This window comes from Lolium rigidum, chromosome 2, assembly GCF_022539505.1.
Source record: "Lolium rigidum isolate FL_2022 chromosome 2, APGP_CSIRO_Lrig_0.1, whole genome shotgun sequence".
NCBI lineage: Eukaryota > Viridiplantae > Streptophyta > Magnoliopsida > Poales > Poaceae > Lolium > Lolium rigidum.
The window spans coordinates 140,197,029-140,215,158 of record NC_061509.1 but is presented as its reverse complement, the minus strand read 5'-3'; the positions used below and the strand labels follow the sequence as shown (position 1 = coordinate 140,215,158).

The 18,130-nt window shown below is 44.2% G+C and overlaps 1 protein-coding gene and 1 non-coding gene across 2 annotated transcripts; one reads left to right on the top strand and one right to left on the bottom strand.

Annotated features, from left to right (window-relative positions):
- The first annotated feature begins 281 nt into the window (after window positions 1-281).
- LOC124690170 (probable dolichyl pyrophosphate Glc1Man9GlcNAc2 alpha-1,3-glucosyltransferase) lies at window positions 282-5,371 on the top strand. Its single transcript, XM_047223596.1, has 4 exons — window positions 282-1,019; window positions 3,894-4,100; window positions 4,194-4,431; window positions 4,655-5,371. Exons 1-4 carry the CDS (start codon window positions 282-284, stop codon window positions 5,020-5,022), a joined length of 1,551 nt encoding a protein of 516 aa, XP_047079552.1. The 3' UTR covers window positions 5,023-5,371.
- A 1,234-nt stretch (window positions 5,372-6,605) lies between these two features.
- On the bottom strand, window positions 6,606-6,677 carry TRNAM-CAU. The gene has a single exon. It is a non-coding gene; the product is annotated as a tRNA-Met (tRNA).
- Window positions 6,678-18,130: the final 11,453 nt, after the last annotated feature.

Genomic DNA, 18,130 nt, shown 5'->3' with positions numbered 1-18,130 from the left:
TCAACACCGTCATACACAATTCATTCGAGATTCAAGACATGGATGCCATCACAAATAAGAGAACCCCGAATTTTTGGAGCTATTTCACGCTGGGGCCGAAATCTGGCCAAACAGGCCAACGGCCCGCGCGAGCCTTACGTGCCGCGTGCCTAGCCAGGGGTGCACGGGGGCCGGCAGGGCCCGCCCGTTAATGGGCCTTTACGTGGGGTGCCGTTCCAGTTCCAGGCAACGAACCTCACCCGTTGCGATCCCCCAGATCTCCGACCAAACCGACGCCCCTCATGACCGCCTCCACCTTGCCGTCGTCGACGGCGGCGGCAGCGTGGGCCTTCGCCGCCGCCACCTGTGTCAAGCTCCTGCTGGTGCCCACCTACCGCTCCACCGATTTCGACGTGCACCGCTACTGGCTCGCCCTCACCCACGCGCTCCCGGCGCGGCAGTGGTACACCGACGTCTCCTCCCAGTGGACGCTCGACTACCCGCCCTTCTTCGCCCACTTCTCCCGCCTCCTCTCCCTCCCGGCGCCCCTCGTCGACGCCGCCCTAGTCTCCATCCCCGTGCCCGACGCGCCGCCCTCCTCAGCAGCCTACCTCCTCTACCTCCGCCTCACCGTCGCCTTCTCGGACCTCCTCCTCCTCGCGTCCGTCCTCCTCCTGGCGACGGACGCTCGCCGGAGGCAGCGGCCGTTCTTCGCTCTCGTGCTCGTCCTCTGGTCGCCCGCGCTGCTTGCCGTCGACCATGTCCATTTCCAGTACAACGGGTTTCTGTTGGGGCTGCTGCTGCTTTCTCTGCACCTCCTTGAGCAGGGGAAGGATCTTGCCGGGGGAGTTGTGTTTGCAGCATTGCTCTGCTCCAAGCACCTCTTTCTCGTGGCTGCTCCGGTGTATTTCGTGTACCTGTTCCGGCATTATTGCTGTGGCCGGGGTGTGGTCAGAGGCCTTGGGAGGCTGGTTCTCATGGGAGCTGGAGTGCTTGCTGTTTTCGCCATGGCATTTGCGCCCTTTGTGTACTACGGGCAGGTGAGTCTCGGTTGGTTAACTTGTTTTGGAATTCTATATCTCTTGATGATCACTATTGCTTAGTCTTCTGCAATCACCAGTTTCTAACATAAGTTGAAAAAAAGAGCTTAGGAGGAACGAAACATTAGTGAGAATTAGAACTGTTCTAGGCTTATTTTTAGTCATTTAACATAGAATACAGTAGAAAATCAGCAAAGCTTATGATCAAGTAATTATTGCTTCGTGCTAGTTTTGTGACAAAACAAAATGTGTATATGGAAGAGAAGCTGATTAGGCTTGTATCATTCTAGTAACTTTTTTTTTTGGACCAAGGAACTTGTGAAGTCAGTAGTAACATTCCAATTCCTTCTCTTTAGTATATCACGTGTATTCAACCTATCACTGAAGCAAACACCTTGATGCGCAACCGTACTTTACTTTGCCAAATCCATGAGAATTTCCTGCTAGTGGTGATGTCGACAAGTCGATCTGGGGTAGCGACTCATACACTAGTCGTGACTAGTCAAGACTCACGTCGACTAGTCGATATGAGTTCAGCGATAGGTACTGTAACATATCGATGTGTATAATTACTAATAGTATAATACTAGTATGTAAATATGTGATACAATAGAAGGCCGACGAAGGAGAGTTGTCGGAGGATCCTGGGAGCAGCAGTTTACGGTGGAGGAGCAGACCAACAAGAGCATCAGCGACCAGCGGAGGAGCAGACTAGCAGCAGCCAGCAGAGGGAGGAGCAGAGCACCTGCATCAACCAGTGGAGGAGCCTTGGAGCAGTAGTGTCATGAGCTTGCAGCGGCGCCGGACGGCAGGATTGTGGCGGGGCCAATCAAGGGGGAGGTCTAGGTTGGCAGGAGTTAGGGTTCGTTTTGGGTTTCATGGGGAATACTGAGCACCTCGATCTAGATTTTCCAGGCAATATTGAAAAAAAGAGGCGGGGTCATTTTTTGAGTCGTTGACTCAAAAAACTGGACTAGTCGAGGTTAGTGGTGACTAGTTAAATGAGTCGCTCGACTCACCAAATGAGTCGAGTCGAGACATTGAGTTGACCTCACAGTTGCGACTCATCGACTAGTCGAGCGACTCGAAATCCGTGCTGTTTATACACCATTCGTCCACACTGTTAACGATACATCATTGGACTCTTGGTTAATGACTATACCGTTTAGGCATTCTTGCATCAAGTTGTACTCCTCGAAAGCTTGCTGAGACAGAGGAAGATAAAACAAACTCAATCTATCCTCATATTGGATCAACTCCTTAACTGAAAGAGAATTATCAAGAGCAAAGGAATGCAGTCGTGGGGAATATTTAGCAGGACACATACCACCTGTCATTCCAGAATAACACAGTGTCTCCTTTGCCAACAGTTGCGGTGCTTATAGCTCTATAATTATCCACTAGCTTGAATATATCCCTCCATCAGAAGGATCCACACCTGTTAAAAGCAAGCGGAATTCCATTTGGATAATAGTTCCAGACTAGTTTCACCCAAGGCACATCATCCTTGTTGTAGAACTTATGTAGAAGATAATTAAAAAAGCTTCATTTTGCTAGTCCAGGATACCCAAACCACCCTTATCTCTTGGTTTACAAATCATGTCCCAGGTGCTAGCGATTTCCCTTTAGAGTCAGGCTCTCGGTCACTCAAAGACAGTGCCTGATTATTCTGTTCATCTGCTCAACAACACCAAGAGTAATATCTAAGGAGCACACAAAGAAAATTGGTAGGGAGCTGAGGCATGATCTGATCAATTGTAACCTTCCTCCATATGCTAGAAAGGTGGAGGTAGCTACCAATCTTCTCTCTAATCTATCCACAAGGGAGCAACAAATCCTGTATTCTTGGTCTTGTAGTGCCAAGGGGCAATCCCAGATAGGTAAAGGGCATTGTCCCAACAACACACCCAAACTCCTGCGCAAGCCTAGCAATTTCCTCATCCGAGACATTAATAGGCAGCATACATGACTTATGAAAATTCACAAAGAGGCCAGTTGATTTGCTAAACTCGTTGAGAGCATCCTTCAAAGCAGCAAGCTGTGTACTATCAGCAGGCATTATCACTAGGGTATCATCAACATACTGCAGTATTGGGAAATCTGAGCCTTTCTAGTAACTTCTGTTTCAGTTCTGGTAATTGCTATGATGTATAACTGAAGATGCTCTCACCTTGGTCTACTACATTCTCTGAACGAATTGATGCCTCTGTAGTCAAGACTACATTCCATCTCTTTTACTAGATTTTGCTGGCATCCCTGCTTTATGATTTTATGATTTTTGCTCATGCGTATGTTCAGGACTCTGCAGTCCTAAAAACCATTATGTTCGCTAAAGTTCAACAATGTGAATCTAGTGCACGTATTTAGCAAGAAATATTTTCTGTCTATATATTACTAAGTTCAGTTTCATAAAGAAATTTACCCTAACGTGAGTCTCTTTGTACCATTTTCCATTTTACGTGCTAACAGTAATATCAATATGGTCTCATGAATTTAGTCCTAAATCCAGTAATTTAACACTGAGTTTGGTAGAAATATTTGAAGTTTATAGTAATCAAGTAGGAGTAATACCTTTGTTGGTTCTGGTTCACATAAATACATAAAGAATGGCAGCGGATTAGATGAGCCAATGCCTTGTATTCTTAGAACTCTACACTCTTAAATGCCATTGGTTGGCTTACAATGCACAAAAATAGTAGAGAAATTTAACATTAAACATTATTTTATATATATATTGTCTCAATTTTTGTTTCATGAAGACATCACTCTAGAAGTTTGTAACATTTGTGCCCGTAATTAGTTGTCCCAATATGCTCTCATGACTTCAGTTGTTTGACACTGTGGCTACCACTTATCGCTTTGGTAATTTTGCAGATGCAACAACTCTTTAGCCGATTGTTTCCTTTTGGCCGGGGTCTATTCCATGCTTACTGGGCCCCAAACTTTTGGGTATTCTATATAATACTTGACAAGATCCTTGCATTCCTTCTTAGAAGACTAGGATTTGATATCGAGATGCCTGAAGGATCATTTACCAGGGGGCTTGTTGGTGATTCATCTCCTTTTGCTGTTCTTCCAAAGGTTCTCTCTGCTATATCCATTTGTTCTACCCAAGGGAAGAATGATTAACTCTAGGGTTTGATAAGCTTTGTATTTGAACTTGATGGATTGCAGGTCACCCCAATGACTACCTTCTTATTGGTTATACTTGCTATGACTCCTTGTCTTGTGAAAGCATTCACCAACCCCCAACCAAAACACATAATTAGATGGGTGGCATATGCTTGTTCCTGTGGGTTTATGTTTGGATGGCATGTGCACGAGAAGGCATCACTTCATTTCACTATCCCACTTGCCCTAATTTCCATGGACAGCTTGGACGATGTCAGGCATTACTTTTTGTTATCAATAGGTATGTTTCTGCTACAGTTTTTTTTTGTCTTAATCACATCCCAATTGGCATTTTTTTTGTTAATTTCACATTCTTTCATGGCATAAGTTGGGAAAGTATTGTCTGACAGCATCACCACATTGTGAAGCATGAGTCCTCTGAACAATTGCGACATGTTTTTGTTTAAACATTGACTTGTGTGCTGATCATGTTCTTTATTTGCTTGAACAAATTGTATTTGCAGTTTCGTGTTACTCCCTATTCCCATTGTTGTTTGAGAACCAAGAGTACCCTATAAAGGTGCTGCTGCTGTTGACCTATGGTGCCCTCATGTGGGTAGGTTTTTCATCCCATTTTGCTGCAAACTCTGCTCGGGAAGGGAAGAAAGTAAACGGATCAGGCAACCTAGTGAAGAAAAAATTCACTGGATGGATCAGTTTGGGATATCTTTCAGGAATGTTTGCTATAGAATTATGGTCTCGAGTATTTCATCACCATGTGTTTGGCGATAGACTTCCTTTCCTGCCTCTCATGATGGTTTCAGTCTACTGTGGCGTTGGAATGATGTACTCATGGATGTGGCAGCTCTCATGGATTGTCAGGAACACTTGATATAATCTTAGCTGATCAAAGCCAGCATTCTTTATTACCCGTCACAGGCTGAGACTAATTTTGATAACTCACCCCTTGACTGATGAAATCGGGCAACCAATGGTACCTACCCAAACTCATTTTGTGGCAGCATTATAGTTCATACATTCTGTTTAAAGTGTTAGAGAAACTTCTGGGGAGTAATCATGTAATTTTGTCTTTGCCGTGGGGTTGCTTGTATTAGCTCATTGTTCATGTGTCTGAGATCCTTTTCACTGACAGTTTTGGGAACCTGGGATGTTGAGTGTAAGATGTAACGAAAGAATTTTTCAGTTTTTAGTACAGAAAGATGAATCACATGTTATCAGTGCCTATTAAGCTGCCTGCATCTGCATACTTCTCCGCTTTTATATTGTTTGCATGTAATCATCTCTGGGAAACTGCACTGGTTTGAGTTTCTGGAAAGGGGGACTTTTGAAATCAAGGTACGTGGAGGAAATGTTACCAACGATGTGGGTTGTTTGGAGCCCTCTTTTCTGCACTATTGGTGGTTAGATTGCATTTGGGCAGCTACTGTAAGTTATGTATCTGAAGTTCAGATTCTGAACAACCGTACCAACTAATAATTCAGCTACTGCCTACTGGAGTACTAGTTTATATTTAATACAAGTGAAGTGCAACAAAATGGAGATATTTGGAAGACTTTATTTTATTTTATTTTCATAGTCTGTACCAAAATATGTACACTGAAGTATAAATTGTGAATCATTTCGTGTATATAAGATAAAGTATGTACTGCAATCTGTTGATCAATGTAGCTAGTGTGCAGGGCAGCGCCTAAGCTAGCAGTGTATACGTGCTCTTGATCAAAGAAAAGCTGCGACAAACTATTAAGCTAGCTAGTGTGCCTCGGCTGTCCGTATTGTCCAGCGGACTCCGCGAGCAGCTGAACGTGGTTACGCGGACTCCACGAACAAATAAATTAGCTTGCGCGGCTTAGTCGGCAGATGCAACGGATTTCACGGACGCGTCCGTTTGCATCCTGACGGTGTGACGGTGTTCTACCAGTTCTGTGATGGATTTGGTACCAAAATATATGATAGGAGTATGTTAGGAAGTGATGAAAGAACGAACTATGATACATGGAATCAAGCAGAGTATATGTGTGCAATGCAAACGATATATGTTTGTCTGTGCCTCTGCTTGCTGGGTAATGTTTTTGTCCCAGCGGCGTCTTTGTATACGCAAAGCAACGGCGGCCCTCCGGCGAGGGGACATAAGCTAGTTGAAGGCACTAATATGGCGTGATCCTATCAAGGGTAGAAGGAATCTACAACTGGGCCGCATTGGACTAGCTAGTTGGTCATTGCTAGCAAGGCTAATAATGGGTTTGCTTAGGCTACTTTGGACAGCATGAACTTGTAGGATGGCACCAATTTTATCCCTTCTGTGAGACAGGATGACAGCAGTTTACAACCAAGTTATACTGGCAATCTACTTCTCTCTGTAAATGAACTTGCGGAGAATGTTTTTGCAGGTTGTCACGATGGATTGCGGGAGAGAAAAAACGAATACTTGAGCAAGAAAAAAAGATAAAAAAAATATATCAGAGCCAGGTTTCGATCCTGGGACCTGTGGGTTATGGGCCCACCACGCTTCCGCTGCGCCACTCTGATTTTGATGTCGGAAGACGGCTAGAAGGCTTAATATAGTATCGCCTGAATTCTCCATTCTGTTTTTTTCTACCCCGAGTATACAACACAGGCACAGATAATCTGTCGATCTGCTGCCCGTATTCCAAGCTTCAGGTACAAAATCTACCATTACGTTGCAAAACTTGACGGCGAAACACTACCCTCTGCACTGTTAAGTACGCAACAACATTCTCATATAAGCCTCTCTTAAGCTTGGCATCCACGGCAGAAAAGAAAAGATAAAATAAAAGAAGGCAAAGCGAAACGCCGACTCCTTTTCTCTCCCAACCTTGCGTAGCGCCGATCACCTATGTTACTGCTAAACACCTCTGCTTTCCTTTGCAGTCGACAAAGAAAGAGAAAAGAACTCGATTTGCGCTTTGCACTTTCGATCGGATTGGGATGGGGGCATGTTCTTGGTGAACGACAGGTTGCATACTAGTCTTGACTCTTTTCGCTTTCAGCTTTCAGCTTTCAGCCTGCGATCGAGCCGCGTATAGCTTGCGGCGACCGGCTACTTCGAGCAACAGTCTAGTCAACCGCTGCACCTGAATTTTCCATACGAGTCCAAACGCACGAAAGCTCTTGCTCATGTGGCACCATCTCAGCAATGATCGATGACTCGATGTCATGGAGGATTAGGTCGCATGAGACATCACCTACATTTGCACCTGCCCCTCCAAGGAACCTGCACCGTCAGTAGTAGTAAACTCGGATGCAGATGTTTCGATGATTACGACTGTATATTTTGTTAATTTCCACATAGTTAACATCACGTGCTATGTCTATATAATCGTGTATATATGCTAGTATACGTGTTTTTCTGGGCAGGAGAATGTATCAAGCAATTGACTAACAAGCGCCGGCCGGCTAGCTGCACGTCAGCAAATCACCTTCCATGAAGCAGTTGTCATGTCAGCACAGGATAAGAGCCCAAGTTACTGGTCAAGATCAGATTCAGGTGATCGACCACTTTTGGATTATAGTGAACACGGCACAGTTTAAAACCCTAATCAAGTTGATTTTACACACGTCCAAAGGAACCTGCACCGGCAGTAGTAAATTCAGATGCAATTACGACTGTATCTGTTTTTAATTTCCACACCGAAACATCATGTGCTATGTCTATTTTTAAGTATATGCTAGTATACGTGTTGTTCTGGACAGGAGAATGTATCTAGAAATTGACTAATCATCGGTCGACAGAAAATACCATTTGCTATCATGTCAGCAGCTCAGGATAAGAACCCAAGTTACTGGTCAAGTTCAAATTCAGATGATCGACCGCTTTTGGATTGTAGTGAACACGGCGTGATTAAAAACCCTAACCAAGTTGATTTTTACCATGGCTATGCGACGTAGTCTCCTAAAAACGTCCGTGTTAACGTTGCAAAACTTGGCTGCAACTTGCAGGCTACGGTGGACGGGTGGGGTGGAGCATCCAGCGAACAAAAACGAAAGGCTCCAGGTTTCAGTTTCAGGCCCTTTTCTGCACTATTGGATGGCTAACACGGACAGAAAGGAAAAGGCGGGAGCAGAGCAGAGCTACCAACCAAGTAGCTATAGCAGTCTTTCATGTTCGAGTACCACATGGACATACTGTTCAAGTGTTGATTCGATCTCCGATTCTTTCTTGTCAATTTTCATCATGACATCATATACCCTCGAGGAGATAGGGAGATCAAAAGGTAGCAGAAGATATCGAGAAGGGCGACACTCCAGCTTGCCGCTCACGCTCATCATGGCGTTGCATCAGGGATGAGCCGCTTGCGAATGAGACGCGTGAGAGGAGGGATCCAGGGAAGGGGAACACAGGGATCTCATGAATCATGAAGCATGGCTCGAATTCAGCATCGAACCGTGCCTGCCTCCGTTGCCGATGGCAGCAGGAATCCAAGACGGACGGCGGACCTTAATATCGGGCACCGCCGTTCAAGAATCAGTTCACATGACATCTGCGGCGAGGATATACAGCTACTGATTTCCTTTGCACTTTTGCAACCAGAGTGTAGACTGTAGAGCAACTGAACCGAAGGACGGTAATTCAGCGAGGTCCCGTGTAATCTTGGAAAGAGTACACTTTTGCTGTGACGTGTTAGTACAGTTGCTTTTGTTTGCCAAAAGGACCTTGCTATTAAGAGAACCATCTCAACAAAAACAAAAATTATAACGAAATTTTTTAGATGCCCTTCGTCTTCAACCTTCAGACCGTGTGTAGACGGTGCGCCTCCGCTGCCGCTTCTTCCTGAACCGGTATGATGTTGTTGGGTGCGGACGAGAAGTCGCCAAATGGGTTAAGAAGACCACATCCGTTCTGGAGACGAAGAAGAAGAAGAAGAAGAAGAAGAAATAACCGCGCGCCGATGAAGCTCCAAGACGATCTGGAGATCCCTCGAGCCAGAAGAAATCCTCGAGTACCACACCACTCCTACAAGCTTCTTGATGCCGTTGAGATGAGGCTGAAGGCTGTAAGAATTTATTGGAGAAAGCGCGATCCCACCAAATCTTAACCCTAAAACAAAAAAAAGCGGAGCCCTCCTGCCGGTCGGGGCTGAGATTCAACCCGCCTCCATGGCCCGAATGGCATAGATATGAGGCAGATCGTCAGCGCCGACGGGAGGCAGCCGGGGAACCCTAGTCGCCTCGTGATGGCTTCTCTTCGTGACGTACCTTTGAACCGAAATGATTGGCACAGTGGCTGCACATAAGAAATTACCCAGGAGAAGCTGGTGAAGTACCTGATCTATCAAGCATTAATTTGCTAGTACTATCGGTATCAACAATTTTGACCGTTAGTAGCATCCATAAACAAACTGCTACTCTCGATCACGTAGCAAACGGAAATGGTTCATACTCAATCCCAAGGAACCCTTGCAGGCAGCCAACATGAGAGCCCATAATATAATCACTAGGAGACTAACCTTGAGATACATTACAAAACTTGATCCTGGACTCCCTCCCGATTCCATTGCCCCATGGATTAGTCTAGAGCAACACACGCATTAATCTACTTTTGTTTGTTCTTATGCCCGTGGCATCAGCGGTAGTACATGATGATGTGACGGGTGCTACATCTTGCGTTGCGTTGGTTGCCGGTCTCCAGGGGGATGGAAGGACCAAGAACAAGGTTGTAGTGTGTCTCAAGGCATCTCTAGCGCGTAACTTACGTGGCTAGCTGGTTAGCTTATCCACCCTCAACCCCAGGATCGTGTGACGGAGTAATTAAGTAGATGGATTGAATTTTCTGCGCAAAGGACAAGGTGCAAAACTACAAACCCTGGGTCGTTCATCACTTGCATATTATAATATTTTCTGTAGACCTGAGATGACTCAACCTATGCCACTATACATGCCTAATATAAAGATCATGTAGAGGTAATCAACATGAAAGTTCTTTTTTGAAAAGAGACTCGGCATCAATCCATACACATAACATTTTATTGCAAAATTTTCAGGTATACAAGGAGCATATTTTTTTCGATTACAGATGATTTATTATCATTAAGCATTACATCCAGCCTCTCCATAATTAAGATGCACACCACCGTTCACGTTCCGAGCATAAAACACCAAAAAAGTTTCGATAGTAAAAAACCAAATGCAGTCACCCATGTTGGGAAATAAACTCTATGGCCATATTCTTCAGTCGTTTAGACACGACACCTCCGTAAATAGGTCGTGGTCCTCCAATCATTTGCAGCGGCGACCATGAACAGAGCAAAGTCATACACCGGTAGATAACCTGCATAAGAGAAGAATTTTTATCATTAAAAACCTTGTCATTTCTACATAGTCAAAGCGACCATATAACAGCAATCACGCCCACTCTGATAAGCGTTTTAAACCTATAATCCACTCCATTTAGTCAATTACCAAAAATATTTGCAATGCTTCGAGGTGGGTATAAGGTAGAAGATATCTCAATGATTGACCAGATAGACCTGGCAACCCGGCAGTTGAAAAAAAGGTGTTTTATTGTCTCCTCTTCGTGACAGAAAACACATTTCAAACAACCATTCAAGTTGCATTTAGCAAAGTTATCTTTGGTAAGAATGACACCCCGACGAAGATACCAAGCAAAGACCTTTGTTTTCAGAGGTATCTTCATCTTCCAAATGAGCTTATTATTAAGAAATGGTTGATTTAAGCATTATTCATGGAGCTCACCGAGAATACACCATTCTTGGTAGGACTCCAACGAAATACATCAGCCCCATGTAACAGCTGGACATAAGCTAACCTTTGTAGCAATCCATTCCAAGCTGCTAGTCGGGGACCAATAAGATTACGCATGAACGTCATAGAGGGCGAGGAAGTGTCCAGTACCTTCTGTAAAGTATCTCCCTTATGTCGAACAATATGGTACAAGGCTGGATATTATTCGCGAGAAGTGGTTGTTCCCAACCATATATCTTCCCAGAACCGTATCTCCGACCCATCCCTAATGGAAAAGAAACCGTATGAGAAAAATTACTTCTTAGTTGCCATAATGCCAGCCCAAAATGTGAATACCTTGGCTTCCAAAGGACTTAAGATATCTCTTTTGATCCCACATACTTTTTTCGCAACAGTTGTTGCCAAACTCCATCCTCAGTTAATAATCTGGTTAGCCATTTACCTAGGAAAGCCTTATTCTTAACCTCAAGATCATGAACGCCAAGTCCACCTACATCTTTTGGACGGCAAACAACACTCCATTTAGTTTACCGGTACTTTTTTATTCTCACTATCTCCTTGCCAGAAGAATCTTGATCAGAAATAATCCAATCTATGTAAGACTCATTTAGGCAATTGGAAGAAGGAGATCATATACGACACCATATTAGTAAGTACTGAATTTATGAGGACTAATCTTTCACCCAGAGATAGTAATTTTTCTTTCCAACTACTAAGAGACTTTTGTAGTCTTTCCTCCACTATTTTCCATTCAGCCAACATAAACCTCCGATAATGTATCGGGATGCCAAGATAACTGATTGGAAAACTGTCAATCCCACATCCGTAAAGGTCGGCATATAGGTTGGCCTCGTCTTTGGCATCGCCAAAACATAACAACTCACTTCTGTGGAAGTTAATCTTAAGATCCGACAACTAGTCGAACGCTGAAAGAATTAATTTCAGGTTCCGCGCCTTATTGAGGTCATGATCCATAAATTGAATTGTATCATCGGCATATTAAAGAATAGATAGTCCCTCCATCAACAAAATGGGGAACTACTCCTCCAATCTCGCCATCGACTTTAGCGCACTCAATTAAAACAGCCAGCATATCCGCCACAATGTTAAATAACATTGGATATAGGGGATCACCTTGCTTTAAACCTTTTTTTTTGTCTGAAAATATCTACGAATGTCATCATTGACCTTAAAGGCGACACTTCTACCAAAAATAAAGTTATTAATTAATGCACGCCATTCTTTGGAAAAACCTTTCATCCTAACTGTTTGTTGAAGAAAAGACCATTTGACTTGATCGCATGCTTTTTCAAAGTCGATTTGGAGTATGACCCCATTCAACTTTTTACGATGCATCTCATGGATAGTTTCATGCAACGTGACAACCCCGTTTAGGATATATCGTCCTTGCATGAAAGCTGTTTGAGTCGGACGCACCACCATATGCCTAAGGCAATAAATGGTGTTAGGAAAGTTAAAAAAGATTTAGTACATTTTGACATACCTGAGGAGTCGAGGCTCACCACCGCCTTACGCCTCATGGCTTTGTCCAAGTAATCCTCATCCGATGCTGATGCACCGTCAAGTTCCACACCATGCCGCACACTGCAACGAGAAGGCGTGCCAACCTTAGACAAAGATGGCACAGCCCGCTGTAATGTCCCAGGTTTAGAGACGATCGAGGGGTAGATTTCAGAAAGGGATGTGCATTGCATCATAAATTCTGGGGAAATTTCGCGCTTTTAAAACAAAACTGCATCGAAGGGGGACAAGTTTCTCTCTCGACACCTTAGAGGGTTAGGGTTTCGAGAGTGCGACAAACTTGTTTCTCACTCAACTAAGTTAGGGTTTTGTGAAGAGAGGAGAGGTATTGCATTACAACTTAAGTTGCATGATTGAATTCAAACTTAAGTTACATTTGAATTTCAAATTCAAACATTAAATGAATATCTCATAATTCAAATGTGAGGTAATTCATTAAGCGGATTATAAATAATAAACAATATAAACAATAAAAATATAAAGTAAAGCTCATTAGAGAAAATTGGAGCTTTATTGATAATAACACAAGATACATTGTCTTTACAATATTCAGATTTAAAATTAAAGAAATTACAACATATTACAAGAATTGACAAAATAGAAAAAGAAAGAAAAAGGAAAGAAAATTACAATGAAATGAACTATCCTAAACTACAAGTTGATCTTCATGAATTACATGATCAAGATGATCTTGAGTCTCATCTTGATCATCTCCAAGTCCCTGCATACACACAAACAAAGCAAACAAGTGTTATGCCAAGTGGCATTGCCACTTGGCAGGTTAGAAAGGAAATGGTTAATTGAGAAGATATGATCAAGCTCTGCCGAGCTGATCTTCTCACATCCAAGTACCAAGCCAGGTACCAAGCACCTGGTACACACACACACTAGCTGCTCACACAGCTAGTGTGCATGTCCAACAACAAGTCACCATGGGTGCATGCAGCACAAAGACACACACACAAGCCAGTGAGTCACCAAGTGTTGCCAGGCTAAGCTGTCGACCAGGAGAGCAAAGAATGGATGGTATAAAAGTCTCCACAGTAAAACCTAGCCATTTCCATCGACAAGCAGCTGGGTAAGTCACCAGAAACCAAGAACACAAGAACAGGAAGAACAGCCACAGCTGTTCAACCTGCCCAAACCACCACAGCACTGAATCAAGCACTTCAGGCTTGCAAGGAGGAGCAGGGCAAGCAAAAGCACCACACTGAAGCAATCCTCTACATCAGCAACTTATCTAGGAGCTGGAGTGAGGTATACACACAGGAACCTGAGCAAACACATGCTTTGCTCATCAATAAGCATACACATGCATCACAGAAGCAAAAAGGGTATGAAACCCTGGATGTATCATCACTTGGTTGCCAAACCATTTGGTGCCAGCAAATAAAAGAAAGGCTAGAAGGAAAACAACCAAGGGAACACTGGTTGTGTCAACACAGTGACACAACCAGAGAAATCCATCATGGATTTGATCCTAGTTAGCCATTCAAAGTCACCAAGCACCTAACAGTTTAACTACACCATCAGATAGATAGACCATATGGTGTCTATTCATGTTTGTCAACATCAAAAGCCACTGGAAGTCCAGTATTGGATCAACCAGTGAGCCATTATCCAAATCCCAGCAAACAATCACCAACCATAGCAAGCCACAGAGAGGGGAGCTACCCATGACAGCATCACAAGTGCTGCCAGGGCCACCTCAACCCAAAGCCAACCCTTGAAACCACCACATCATCACCCATTTGGGTTCAGTAGAGGGCTAGGGTACCAACCAGTGGTTGTCATCCAGCTAGCCCTAACAAATCCATTGAAATGATCATCACTGAACCACAGTTCACATCATTCATCCATCTATTAAAGCAAGATAAACAGATAAATGAAACAGACAAGCAATTGATGCACCAGGGCCTTGCAAATGATCCCATGGATCATGGCAAGCATCCACTGATGCTTAAGCAAGCACCAGCACACATCAGGCCAAGCCTGTGTGATGCTCACACAGCACATAGTGAGCCATAGTGAGGCACAGATAGGGAACAACATTTTCACAAGCAACTGTTGATCAATTGATCATTAGAGCTTGCTAGCTCTTGCTACAGATTGCCATAGCCAAGTACAGCAACAGGAATTAACCAGCTACTGAAGAAATCCAACCAAGTCATAACTGAATAAATAGATAACTGAATTAATGACTTTATGATTGTATCCAGAAGCACATCAAAGGCATGATGAACCACTGGATCAAGATACACAAGTAAGCACATAGCATTCATCACTGAATAATACTATTAAGCCAACAACAATGCTCAATTGAGCATGCTCATGAGTTTGAGCACAAGAAATAGCACACCATGGCACTGGCACTTGCAAATTTGCAAGGAATATACATAGTATTCAAGCCAGGGCCACATAATTGACTACACTTGAGTATCTGGCAAGCATAGTAACAAGAACAGAGGCACATAGATTGAATTAAGCAAGAAATGCAAGCATAGCAAGCACTTAGACTAGGAATTCTTGCACAGGATCAGGGATAGCATGGCAAAGCAGTACAACACCAATAATCTTGCACAGAAGCATGGCAGGGCTGCACACAGCAGTAACACAAGCCTGGCATAGTCATGGCAGCAATAGCCAAGGCCAGTGAAGCACAGCATCACAAACAGCACAGCAGCTGCGCAGTAGCATATGCCTACACAGCTAGCTAGGCATAGCAGCAGAGCATCAACATGGCAGGCATCTCCACGAGGTGGAGCAGCCGTTGCCAAAGCTAGAGGATGAGGAAGAAGAACATGCACAAGAGAGAGAGAAGGGTGGCGCACGTACCCGGGGCGAGCAGACAGCAGTCGCGGCCATGGCGGCCACAGCGGCGCGCGCCGAGTGCACGGCAGCACCTGGCCAGGCCAGGCCACGCTCAGACAAGCGCCGCAGCGCCCTGCACCACTGCGGCGAGGCCCACGGCGGCGCCATCGCACCAGCAACCCTGGGAGCAGCGAGATCGCCGCGGATCCCGTAACCCTAGCCACGGCGAGGGGGTCGAGGACGAGCAGGAGCAACACCAGCTCCAGATCGATGCGGAGGAGAAGGACCGGCGTCACGAGGCGGTTCGATTGCGCCCCATGGCGAGGGCCATGGCGGTCGGAGTTCGCCGGAATCGGCCGGCGACGGCGAGGGCGACACAGGTCGCCAGAGAGAAGGGGATTAGGGTTCGTCGAGGCAGCGTGGTGGGGGAGAGAGTGAGCGACCGCTCGGGTCGGTCGGACCCGAGCTGGTCTAACCCAACCCGTTGGGCTCCACTGATAGGTGGGCCCAGGGGCAATTGTGTCAATTCACAAAATTCATAAAAATGCTGAAACTTTGAAAATCAATAGTAAATGTTTAATAGCTCTAAAAAATAATTAAAAATATGAAAACCACTCAGTATAAAAATCTCTATCATAATAAAATATGAAATAGAATTTTTGAAGTTAAACAAGAATAAGTTCAAATTTGATGATTTAAATAATCATTTAAATCACACCTTTTATTTTCAATAATGAAAATAAGTCCATAAAGTATTTTGGACTCTAAAAACAACTTGACAACATTTCAAGGTTGTATCTTACCCTAAACAGAGTATCCTTAAATTATTCTTAGTATCAACCTCTCACATGAAATAATAAGACATCGGAAGGGGGGAACAAACCCTAAAACTGGAATCATGCATAATTGCTTCTTTAACCATTGCCCTTATCGGACAATGATGCTATTTTTCAGCAACAGAGGACAAGGGTCAGTCCACACCATCCAACTGCAACACTTTACAGTATTCAGGCAAGTTCATCACTTGCTCATGTCATTCGAGTATTTTTATCAAATTACTTGCAAAGTACTATGTTTATCACTATTGCATACAAAGCAAAACCACTATTTTCATAACTATGAATATGACTACGTGGTGGGCAATGGAACCATGGATTGTGTTGATATGGTGGAGGTTCCATTGCAAGGGTTTATATCCATCTAGGATTAAACAACAAATGTCGTCCAATGATTCTTGTGTCGTAATACCCGTGTTAACCATAAGATCTGGAGTGGGACGGAATAGTCAATCGTATTTCCACCTCTTGTACATCAACGGACGCGCTTTACCGTAGACACTTGTCATCTGTCAGGGGCAAGCGGTAGGATGGGGAAGCCAAAAGTTCCCCACGGCTTTGTCCGTAGTACACTTGTCGCCCGAAGAGCAAGCGGTAGGGTTGGGGAAGCCAAAAGTTCCCCACGGTATTGCGGTCTATGAGGGGTTGCATCTACCGGCGAAGGAGTTTGGTTCGATCCCAGACTGTCGTCGTGGTCGGGGTCCATCCTTAATTGGTGTAAGAGGACCGACGAGGACCCAGGGTCGGGGATGCAGCAAAGGGTGGGTGTATGAGGTAGCGGAGGAATATGATTGGCTATGACCTTATACCGGGCCTCACACCGAAGGAAGTGTGGACGGGAAAGCTGCCCGGTTGGCACCAAGGTTAAGATCTCTTATGTGTAAAGCAACACACCTCTCGCAGAGTGTAATGAATCGTGACCTCGTCACTCCTTGTTCCGGGATTTGGAACTACGAACGCTGCCTGGAAAGGAACTCCATGAAGTTCTAGTAAACCGGTGAAGGTCGACGGACATAGTTCTTCTAAATAAAAGCAACCTTTTGAAGAAATGGTTATGAAAACTTGCATTGGTATTAGACTTTCCGGTCTAATGCTGTAGCTAGTGCATTAAACACCTCTTTTCTATAATGAACTTGTTGAGTACGCTCGTACTCATACCACTCTTAAATCCCCTGCTTAGATTGTTTGAACCATCTGGAGGAGGACAACGACAACCCTGAAGGAGCCGACATCATCGGCTATGAAGAACCAGACCTCTCTGGAGGTGTCGAAGGTGTAGACTACCTCATAGTCTACGGAACCGGGGAGGGTTCCGGAGGAGAGCACGTGTAGACCTACCAAGTAGTATTAGTATCCGAGCAGTACGAACTCTTAGTACTTAACTGCTCGAGGAAATAAATGTATAACTTAGTAAGACTTATGTATTGTAAGTTGAGTTGGGTTCGCCTCGAACCCAGGAGTATCCCTCTTAGGACCCAAGAGGAGCTTCGAGATGATATGTACATTATGCTTGTAATAATAAATGAATGAGTTATGGACCTGCTATGTTCTGTTGTACTACTCTGAGGGATGTAATATTTGCGGATTGGTACTTCGTGAATGTTATATCAACGACTGGCATACTACAACATGGAGTGGTATGCAGGGTCACCACAGTTGGTATCAGAGCAAAAGCTTTGACCTCAGGTTGGAACCTAGTAAATGGGACGAAACGTTAGGAGTCAAATAGGGTTAGTAAAGAATTCTCTAAAAATATGGTGTATATTCACTTGAGAATAAAACACTCATATGTTTTAGTGCGATAATTCTTTATTATCTCTATTATGATGCATTATTACTAATATTATATTCTTTCTATTCTACAGCCAACTATGGCAAGTTCACGCCCGGGACGTAACGTGAAAGTGAAGCCGTCAAACTTGAGTGAATACGACGGAGGACTCGCAGACATTCTTCGTGCTATGCTACTTGAATTTGGGTGCGATCCCCAAATCCAAGTAATGAAATACTGGTACTACGACGGTCCAGTATTGGCGAAGTGTAGGGTAGGGCTAAGACTTCCAGAATCCC

What these genes read in the sequence shown, in the direction of transcription:
- LOC124690170 (XM_047223596.1), top strand. Translation starts at nt 282, where the DNA reads ATGACCGCCTCCACCTTGCCGTCGTCGACGGCGGCGGCAGCGTGGGCC. An exon ending in CCTTTGTGTACTACGGGCAG is followed by an intron (nt 1,020 to 3,893) that starts GTGAGTCTCGGT and finishes GTAATTTTGCAG; the next exon opens with ATGCAACAACTCTTTAGCCG. An exon ending in CTTTTGCTGTTCTTCCAAAG is followed by an intron (nt 4,101 to 4,193) that starts GTTCTCTCTGCT and finishes GATGGATTGCAG; the next exon opens with GTCACCCCAATGACTACCTT.